Source organism: Cicer arietinum, chromosome 6, assembly GCF_000331145.2.
Source record: "Cicer arietinum cultivar CDC Frontier isolate Library 1 chromosome 6, Cicar.CDCFrontier_v2.0, whole genome shotgun sequence".
Lineage (NCBI taxonomy): Eukaryota > Viridiplantae > Streptophyta > Magnoliopsida > Fabales > Fabaceae > Cicer > Cicer arietinum.
In genome coordinates this window covers 69,409,619-69,421,051 of record NC_021165.2, presented here as the reverse complement: position 1 = coordinate 69,421,051, position 11,433 = coordinate 69,409,619, and the positions used below count along the sequence as shown (strand labels likewise).

The 11,433-nt window shown below is 27.2% G+C and overlaps 1 protein-coding gene across 3 annotated transcripts; it reads right to left on the bottom strand.

Moving 5' to 3' along the window:
* Positions 1–1,392: 1,392 nt before the first annotated feature.
* LOC101506890 (glycine-rich RNA-binding protein GRP1A-like) lies at positions 1,393–10,220 on the bottom strand. Of its 3 annotated transcripts, XM_073370438.1 has the most exons (3): positions 10,044–10,220; positions 9,563–9,763; positions 1,393–1,756 (listed from the first exon to the last, which is right to left on the bottom strand). In XM_073370438.1, the coding sequence occupies exons 1-3, from the start codon at positions 10,155–10,157 to the stop codon at positions 1,586–1,588; spliced, it is 486 nt and encodes a 161-aa protein (XP_073226539.1). In that variant the 5' UTR covers positions 10,158–10,220; the 3' UTR covers positions 1,393–1,585. The 3 variants fall into 3 exon arrangements, with proteins under 3 accessions (XP_073226539.1, XP_004507451.1, XP_004507449.1); XM_004507394.4 differs by lacking the exons at positions 9,563–9,763; positions 10,044–10,220 and adding an exon at positions 2,220–2,413 and having other exon boundaries at positions 1,393–1,939; XM_004507392.3 differs by lacking the exon at positions 1,393–1,756 and having other exon boundaries at positions 9,165–9,763; positions 10,044–10,219.
* Between the last annotated feature and the right edge of the window lie 1,213 nt (positions 10,221–11,433).

Sequence of the window (11,433 nt, the reverse complement as noted above, 5' to 3'; positions counted from 1 at the left end):
AATACGCAATCGATGTGTTACTAAGATTGGTTTGACAAACTCGGGAATTGAGTTTACTCTTCTCTTTTCTCTTTTGGTGGCTATTTTTTTTCTCAAAATAATCTTTCTCTTTTGACAACCATAATCAAACTCCTCTCCACTTGAATAAGTGAGACAAATGGACAACCATATTTGAACATTTATCCACATAGAAAGGGAGTCCAATATCCAACAATCTTAAATATTGAATTCTTGATTGGATGAGTTGAATGATGATGATGATATTCGAGGACAGAATTACAGAGGATGTGGAAGCAAAAAGATTTTGTTGGAACAAAGACGAAGATTAGGTTCTGATCGCTAGTGACACCATGTTGAAGAGCATTCATCTTGCTTTATTGTAAAAGATACACACTCATATTACAATGGATTTCTATATTTTTCAACTATTGATTACAAAGGCTCTACTAACTAACATACATGAATCATTTTGTAACTAACAGATAGCTATCAGTTAGAGATTACAACGACTATCAATATATGCTAAGCTAGTGTCTCGTAACAGCGACATTTAGCTAGAGTTGAAAAATTTGGAAGACAAATTCGATTGGATTCCGGATGTTCGTGTTAGTTGACAACAGGATGTTGGACACATGAGTGAGATATTTCAAAACATTTAGGATCTCCTTCTTCCAAGTGAAATGGCTTCCTCCTCTCTGTGTATATGTTTTAGTCTTCCAAATTTTAAAATTAAATTTTACTTCTTTAGAAATATCAAAATCTAGATACTATGTCTATTCCTTTTTTGCTTCATTTCTTTTGTTGGGAAATATCCAGGAAAATATTAAAAATAGGATTTGAATTACATGTAATTAGAACTTCATGCATTTCACATCATAAGGCCTATAATAAAAGTAGATTTTAGCATTTTTAGACCATATTTCTTAATCAAAGAAACAATTTATTTGCCGACTTCACAAACAATTCTAAGGACGACGTCGAAAATTGTACAGTTTACATTCTCATTTGGTGTTGATAGAGATATCTAAAACACGATAGAGATAGGAACCGAATCAACATCTTCAATCTTCACCACATCTATATATGTCTCATCGAGCAACAATGGGCCTCTTCCGTCCATTATGAAGTTGTTCTCTCATCTCCATAATCAGTGTCATTTTATAGATATTCATCTATGTTTATGATTAACACATGGTGCTGCATTTTGACATAAGTCCCTTTAAATCCTTAAACTCCGAAGAATTCTCAAATACATATTTAATATGCTTTCTAGCCTCCTTTGTTTAATTAACTTATTTTTAATCATTAATATTAAAATTACTAATCTGATGTTCATGATCTAAAGTAACTACGAAAATAGACATACTAACAAAATTCGGAAGAAATTAGTCGTCAACTAAAATCTCACTATCCTTTCAATCGATCGTTTATACACAACAACCAGATTCAGAGAGGTACACGAACAAGAACCAGAAAGCCATAACAAAACAGATACCATAACAGAGACTACTAGATCCCACCATCTAAAATCTCAACTAAACATAATTAACCATAAAAACTTCATCACGAGACTTAGCTTACAAAACTACTCTCTCCAGTTTCCACCACCACCGCCACCGCCGCTGCCACGTGAGTAACGGGAACCACCATCACCACCTCCGCCACCGTATCCACGGTCCCTACCACCACCATAACCACCTCCACCACCATAGCCTCCACCACCACCACTGCTTCGGTTGTATCCACCTTCACGACGACCTCCACCGTAACCACCTCCTCCACCGCCACTTGAACGGTTTTGAGCTTCGTTAACAGTAATGTTACGTCCGTCCATGTCCTGTCCGTTCATTCCTTCAATAGCATCCCTCATTGACTTCTCATTAGCAAATGTCACGAATCCAAACCCTCTTGACCTTCCAGTCTCACGATCGTTAATAATCTGCACGTTAAATAATAAACAAACATCAGATCTAAGAAAAAAAAGTACGAAAGCACGAAAACAAAGCAGTAACCGAATAGTAACCGATCGATCTTCTCCTTTTTGTTAAAAGATGAAGATGAACGTACCTATTAGGGGTGAGTAATAGATCAAGTAACACAAAATCATATGATATAGTAACAGAATCAGTAACAGAATAGTTCAAGTAACACAAAAGATCAAAGATCACAGATCAGAATAGGAATCCAAATCGTGTATGATCCGCCTGCAACAAACGGACCTTCGAATCGACGATCTCTCCGTATTGAGAGAAGGCTTTCTCAAGGGCATCGCTATCGGTGGCCCATGCAAGTCCACCAACGAAGCAACGGTACTCAACATCTGCGGACGCCATTGATAAATGAACAAAACCTAGATTTTAGGAGAGAAAGAAAAAGACTAGACAATTATAGAAATGAAGATATTTTCAATACTTCAGTCAAGGTGCAGTTATATAGAAGGGGGTGTGGTACTGGTAGGGTTACGGTTGTAAATGAACACAAAGATATTTTTTATCCTCTACCCAAGGTTTTAACTACGGTTACGAATGTATGTAAAAAACTACTAGGGTTACGGCGTGGGTTAGGTTAAACTTAGCATGATTTAGCACTGCATCACTCCCGTTGCGTTGCTGTCGCTTTTACCCATCTTCATTATTTATGGGCTATTGGGACATCCATCGAGATTCTCTTTCAAATAATTTTCTCTTTTTTATTCCCACTTTTTAGACGCTTTAGGTCAGGTTTTATTTTTTATTTACTCAATTCTCAAATTAGATTGGACAAATTTTTAAGTTTCAACTTACACTAATATAGACGGAATGATCTAAAGGCAAAATTGAATTGGTCCTAAGAGTCCCCTAATACTAATATATATAAATATTTTTAAAAAATAATAATAATAATCTTAAAGTAACACATAGCTCAAATAATATAGTAGGACTCATTTCATAAAACAAAAAATTAATATAGGTTGAAAATTTATAGTTACAAAATATATTATCTGATTTTCTAAGTTACAGGAAAATAATATATCAAATTTTTATATTTTTTGTAATAATTTAGTTATTTATTTTTTTAGTGTTAAATTCGTCATTTATATTTATAAATTTTTATATTAATTATTTTAATTTCAAATAAACAAAATTAAAATTTAAAATTCTCTCAATTTTTTCAGTAAACTTGTGTAATTTTGAAGGGAATTTGATTGCAACGGTCATAAGAATAAAAATTCTCAATCAAATTTTAGAAAAATAATTAAACAAGAGATAATTTATGTAAAATAGATTTTAGGATTCTTAAAATTAAATGTAAATTTCTCTCTATCTATATCATGAGATCACATGAAAAATTATTATGTTGTTCTTTATATAATTAAAAACAAAATTCGTAGTACCATTTTAAATATCTATAAATAAAAATGATTGAAATGAGGTTGTGACTGAAAATTATTCAATATTATAGACTAACTTGATATAAAAAAAAAATTAAAATATCAATTTGATATTTTCGTACAAACTTAAAAGGATTACACAATTTATTATGTCAAAGTTATATTACACAATCATACAAACATCATCAAATAAGAATAAGAGATAATATTTTCACATATATATTTGTTACTCCATCATTCCTAAATATAAGAAATATTTTATTATTATTATAAAAAAAAGTTAATGTGTCTATTTTGTGTATATAGGTAGCCAACATTGGTTATTATATTACGATATATAATTTAAAATCAAAATTAAAATAATAAATAAAAGTTATAGAGTATTTTTTAGATATAAATAAAAATTAATGAACTGTTATTTTTTAATTAATTTAATAGTGAATCAATGAAGCTCAAAAGAAACAAAGTCACGCTTTAGTGTAAAATTCCGATAAGCAAATGAGCATGTATATGAACATTATTTTCTGACAATTTTAAGATGTGCAACATGTTAATTTATCCCAAAAAATACATGAATTTATTGCTTTCAATCAAAAAATAGAGAAAACGTATATTTCATACATAGAACAAAGTTAATCACTAAGCAATTCATTAATTAATTTTTTTTTTATCTTATAAAAAATTAGAATAACAACAATATACTAATTATAATTTATTATAAAAACTATGCACATGGCAAATATTTGTATATGTACCTAATTAATAAAATATAACTTTAAAAAAAATAAAAACAATTATAATAATCTACAATAAATTTTTCACACATCAATTTATTTACGTTATTTTTCTAAAAAAAAAGTTAATAAAGAAACTAATAGAACATATACAATTCATACACAGAACAAATGTTTGTCATTAATTAATTTATTTTAATTTCTTAATTTATTGATATATTTAAAATAAAAATAAAAATAATTATAATATATTAATTATATCTAAGTACAAAAATCATACAATAAATAAATATTTATACATCTACCTAATTAATAAAATTTAATATTTTTATAGTAACATTGACTTAAAATAAGAAAAATATAATTAATTGAAGATGAAGTATTATTATATATCTTTTTTAGGTTGGACATCAAAATAGAAAAATATAATAATTTTTTTAATATTATCGCCAAAAAATAAGAACAATTATAACAAATTAACAATAATTTTTTACACTTCATATTTGTACGTTGTTTCTCTAAATTCTAAACAAAAGGTTCTCATTTACGCATTAATGAAAAACGTTTCACGATATTTAGATCAATTATATACATTAGTTAATCAATTTGTGAAATCTTTTCAACAAATTATCAGTGAAAATATGTTTCAAATTATTAGAAACTTTCTTTTTTGTTTCTTTCATTTGTAGCACATTTACTGCAACCAAATAATACATAACAATCATATATACTTTTTTAAAGGATATAAAAGTCACTAATTTTATAGAATGTAAAAGAGTTTAAATATTATCCATCATATATGTAAAATTATATTACACTTACAATCAACCACAATTAAATACAACAATACATAACTTATTTTTTCAGTTTTTTTTTTATTTTATGTGTCGGTATGTTCAGAGGCAAAGCTAGGACTAGTTGGTAGCAGGGGCCAAATAATAATTCAAATAAAATTATAATAAAAGACAGAGGAAATTGGAGGCTCACCATTAATTTTTTTTACCAAAATTTATTTATTTAAATTATTAAATAATAATAAACTTGTTTTCTGAACTAGTAGCCTAGTACAACTAGATCTAGTATTACACGGCCGCCAACAAGTGATGGGCCTCCTTATTTAGCTGACTTATAACACAATTGCCACATATTACTCTCTATTTGAAGAGATTTTTACTTGTGACCTCTCACCTTCCAATATACTTAAATAGTTTATTTATTATTTTTATTATATATAAAAATTTAATTTAATTTATTCATATATTTAAAATTTTAGTAAAATTTATTGAAAAAATTTAAATTTTTGAAAATTTGATTGACTATAAATGTTTTCATTCTTTATTTGATAAATTTGACGTTGTTGAAAATGAAAATATGAATTTATTTTAAATATTTGAGTTATGCATTTGATGAATTTTTTTTTTAATATCCCTTTTTTTTCATCAAAATGTCACACTTCTAAAAAATAATATATAAATGTCCTACTTTTTAAGCTCAATTGCTGATCGTAACCTGAGAATGCGACGATCTAAACAAAATTTTTGTTATCCTCAACAGAAGGTCGCATCCAGGGGATGCGACCATCTACTAGTATATATATATATATTTTTATTTTCATTTTATTAACAATTTTAATTATTATTTAATAAATTATAAATAATTAAAATATTTCAAAATTCAAAATATTATTAATAAAATAAAATAAATTAATAAATAATAATAAGAAGAATAATAATTTTAATAATATTATTAATTTTAATTTAATAATAATAATTATTATAAAATAAATTATATTAAAAAAATAAAATTAATTAAATTGAAAAAACAAAATACGTTAAATTAAAGAAGAAAAAATACCACAAATTAAACAAAAAATACATCAAATTTGTATTTTATTATTATTTTCATTAATTTTTATATATTAGATAAAAAAAATAGTAGGATGTTGTTATAGTAATGTGTCGAGGAAGTTATTATAATAACGTGTCAAAACAAAGAGGATGGAGTTTTTATAATATGATAAAGTTGTTATTGTAATGTGCAAAAACAAATAACGTGTCCTTGATATTTTGCCGATAAACCAACAGCGTATTTTTTTAACAATTATGTCCTATTTTTATTATAATTTAATAAATAAATAAATATTATATTATTTTGACAACTCAATTATATTTTGCAGTTAAATTAACACTTACTATTATTTTGTGAACAATTGAGTTATTGATTATTTAATAACTTAAAAATAACTAAAAAAATAAAATTACTATTAAAAAATTAAAATAAAAATACTAATTTGGAGAAGAAAAAAAATACAGTTAAATAAATGTGTCAAAATAAACGACGTGTTAACTTCTTCCTCTATTTTTTTTTATCTGTGGCATTTTTTTTCTTTAATTTAATGTATTTTGTTTGTTCAATTTAATTAATTTTATTTTATTAATATAAATTACTTTATTATTATTACTATTATTGTTATTATTAAAATTAATAATATTATTTAATTTATTATTATTATTAATAATATTTTGAATTTTTAAATATTTTAGTTATTTATAATTTATTAAATAATAATTAAAAAAATATGATAATTAATTTTATGGGTTTTGTTTAAAGATTTTAATAAATATTTTAAATTTTTGTAAAAAAAAAATAATATTTGTTGACATTTTAAAACACAAAAGATCAAATTGTCACTTAAAATAAAAATAAATGATCAAATAAAAAAAAAAGTAATTAAGTTAAAGGATCAGATACTATTTAACCAATTTTCTATTTTAGAAATTTCGTATTGTTTGAAACTTTAAAAAAAAATTAAAAAACAAGAGATTATATTTTTAATGTTTTAAATTAAAAAAAAAATTAAAATTTTGAATTAATTTAAAATTTTCGAAATTACTTTAAACAAAAGTTTTAAAACTTTAAAAAATTCGAAACATTATTTTTTTAAAACTTAGTTTTACATTTCGTATCTTTTCATATTGTTCAATACAAAAATACAGCACTTATCATATTGTTCAATACAAAAATCCAGAAATTCATAAAATAAAAAAATAGAAACTGATCTCCAACCCAGATACTTCTACATGTATGGTGAAAATACAGAAAAATTAACAATTGTGATTCATGCAAACAAATGAAACGGTACAATTTAACTTGTGAAATTCAATTTTTTTCATCAAGACCAAACATCCACCGTAAATCAAACACACACTCAACTTCCACCGTAACATTACACACTCAACTTCCAATAAAATTTATTAAACAAAAATAAAAAATAAATTAAACAACAAAATCTTAGGTGTTTGGGATAGACAAAATGCAAAGCTGTATATAAGATCAACCCGGTGAAAGAAAAAAAATGTTAAAAATGGTCAGAAAAAAAAAAAGGAGATAATAGGAACCTACTTGAGGTGGATCTTGGAGACAAGGTGGTAGAAAGACTATTGTTGAAGAAAAGTTTGTATCATCAGAATTTGTTGTTACTACTGCTTGAACCTATGGTTTTGCATTTTGGGGTTCTTTTTCACATGTAACTTTTTCAGGTTTGGTGTCCAAAAAAAGTTATGGGTTGGAAAGTTTGGTTAATTTTTATTTATTTATTTCTTTTCTAATTTCAAGATCCGATCATGGAGATAAAGATGAAGTTATGGGTTTAAGATGAATTTTTGGATCCACATTGAGGGTTTGTTTGACTCTTATTTTGTAAAAAATAAATTTTAATGAGTCATGCACCAAAAATTATATTTTATAACAATGAAGACCCATCAATTTTAACTCATATGGATATCATACATACTTGGAAAAACAATAGTAAAAAGGCTAAATTACATATGTGGTCCATTAACTTAATAGTTAACGTTTTAGTCTTTTATCTTTTTTTTTTTTTTCCGACTTGGTTCTTTATTTTTAAGTGACAATTTGATATTTGATGTTTTAAAATTTCAACAATGTTATCCTTTTTTATACAAAAATTCAAAAAAAAAATCAAACAAAACTCATAAAATTAATTATATTTTTCAATATAATACAAATTTCATCAATTTCGTAACGCAAATCTTCAAATAAACTCATATTTTCATACTTTTTTTGATATTGTTAGGAATAAAGGACTAAATAAAAAACTAAATCCTTAACTGAAATTAAGTTAAGGGACCACATGTGATACGTAAAAATTATAGTTACATTTCGGTCTTTTTTATGAATCTTATTGTAATCATTGTGGATATTGCCAGCCCTCAATAAAAAAAATCGTGCGTATCTCATTTCTGAATTTTGATTTTGTTGAAGGTGTATGGACAAATTTAGAAACGAATTTGAAATAGAAAATTCTATTTCGAATAAAAAGATATTTAGATATGGAATATCAATTATGTTTATTTATTTAAAAAAAAACAGTGAATATTTTCTTAAGCAACTCACTCGTTAAGGAACAATAAATTGAATTTATAGCTATCTATATATGTCTCTTTATTGCAATCCTCCATGTGGGTTTAGTTTGTTTTTTTTATATTCATCCCACAATCCATGTAATGAAAAATTGGCGCACCAAACAAAAAGTGCGAGAACTTTTTGAAAATCCTTTTGAATGCTAAACCCTTAACAATAGTACGTCCTATGGTTAAATCAATTGGGGGATGACAGGTGGTGGTTTTTATTCTATGTTGAAATAAAGGTTAATAAAGAAGCTCACAAATAGGAGACATTGCTCCAGTTAGGCTCAAAGTTTAAAACCAAAGCCCGAAGTTTGGGCAATGTTACAAAGAGAGAATCATGTTTTACTAACATTTGATGTCGGCCGCAAATGAAACATGGAAGCTCATTTGCTTGAAAACTCTACGACTTGCAGTTGTATTAAAACAATGGTTTTCCAAATTGCAAAATTAATTAAGAGTTCAAAAATAATTATGATTAATAAAAACATATTTTCACCGTCTAACCGCAGGAGTAATTATAGACGTGGTACTTTTAGTAGTTATAGTCTCTCAAAATCAGTATGTTAATTTAAGTGTATCAAGAGAATTTAATTCGAATTCAGAGCAAGAGGAACTGGAAAATCAAAGACATGTTGGTAAATTTGCTGACACTAATTTCTCATTATACTTTCAATCGATCGTTTATACACAACCAGATCCAGAGTACAAAAACGAGAACCACAGTAACACAAAACCATAACATGATAAATACCATAGCCAAACCACTAATTTCTTAAACCTACTAAAGTGACATGACAAGGAGAACATTCTTAATCATAAACCCCAACAAGAAGAACTTAAATCTAGTCCCTCCAGTTTCCACCACCTTCACCGCCACGTGAGTAGCGAGAACCACCATCACCACCACCATATCCACGATCTCTGCTACCACCATAACCACCACCACCTCCTCCGCCATATCCACCTCCACCACCATATCCTCCACCGCCACCTCTGTTATATCCACCTTCACGACGTCCACCACCATATCCACCGCCTCCACCATATCCACCGCCACCACGGCCGCCTCCACCACCGCTACCACGAGACTGAGCTTCGTTCACGGTAATGTTACGTCCGTCAACATCTTGACCGTTCATCCCTTCAATTGCGTCTCTCATGGATTGCTCAGTTGAAAACGTCACAAATCCAAAACCCCTTGACCTTCCAGTCTCACGGTCGTTAATAACCTAAACAAACAAAAAACACAAGAATCTCAGATCCAAAAATCACAACAACAAAAAAACGGATCCATAACCGAATAGTAACCGATCGATCTTCTCCTTTGTATAAAAGACGAAGATGAACGTACCTATTGGTGTGAGTATTAAAAGAATCATGATATAGTAACAGTAACAGAAACAGTGAAATAATAGATCAAGTAACACAACAGATCAAAGATCACAGATCAGAATGGTTTCGAGAAGAATCCGAATCATAATCGTGTCAGATCCGCCGCAACTAACAGACCTTGGAATCAGTAACTTCGCCGTAGGAAGAGAAGGCTTTGGCTAGGGCGTCGCTGTCGGGGGGACCGGCTAGACCACCAACGAAACAACGGTACTCAACAGCGGAAGAGGCCATTGAAAGAAGATGAGAAACTAAAATGATAGATAGAGTGAATAGAAATGAAGAAGATATTTTCTACACTGAACGCAAAGGGTATTTATAGCAGGGGATTCCGCAACTAGGGTTAGGATTTGGGTTAGAGTTAGGGCTACGTGGAATCCTATCATGAGACAGCTGTGTAGATTTCGATTTCACTTGTGCGCCGTTGGGCCATGGTATGGTATATGGTGGAATATTCTCTTTCACATATTTTTCTTCCTTTCATTTAAAATTATAGGTGCAATAATTATTAATTATTGTAATATTTATTTTGAAATAAATATAAATAGAAACAGCATTAAAAAATTGATACATTTAATTAAAAATTAAATTAAATTTCAAATTTTAAATACATTTTTTATTATGTTTTATTTTAAAATAGTATAATAATAATAATAAATAATATATGATTCACTAAACTATAATTGTTGTACAATGTTTTCAATATTGTTCGCTACGTTTTATATTAAGGGTTCCTTAGTAAACAAAATTATAGATAAAAATTGATATCATGTTATAATGAAAAGTTAAATGTAGTTTTTTTTAATTAAATATGTATATTAAAATAATATTATTTTAAATTGAAGATAAAAATTGTTAGGTTCTTATTTTTTGGACAGAAAAGTAAAAATAAAAAATAAGGTAATTTTATATGCATTTTAAAAGATAAAGGATATATACAAAGACAAATAATAAATAATTGATCTATTATTTGTAAATAAAATAAATTGTCTTGTCTTTTAAGTTCTATTTCAATTATCAAATATTAATATTATTATATTATACATTATTTTTTAAATTTAAATTTGTAACCTCGTAATTGTGTATGTATGTTTTTAGTCGTACAAATATTAAAAAGTATTTTGAATTTCAGTCCTAGTCCTAAAACATGTATCATAAACAATTGTGTAGTCTAATTTTTTATTTTTTTGAACATAAAGACAATTTATGTGAAACTTGATTTTTTCAAGGACCAATCATATATCCCCATAAACCCAATGATTTATAAAGATACACATATCATGACCAACATCCAAGTTATAACTCTTATGGTCAATGAGTAGTCCTTTACTTCATGTACCATATCATATTGAAATTAAGTTAAGTTGAAACTTATAGTTATTGTGAATTGAAAAATATGTAGAAGTTTGTATATATATTGTTTATAAAATGGAGGTACGATCTTTGGGTATATTTCTTGGTATCTAACCAATAATAATAATAATAATAATAATAATAATAATAATAATAA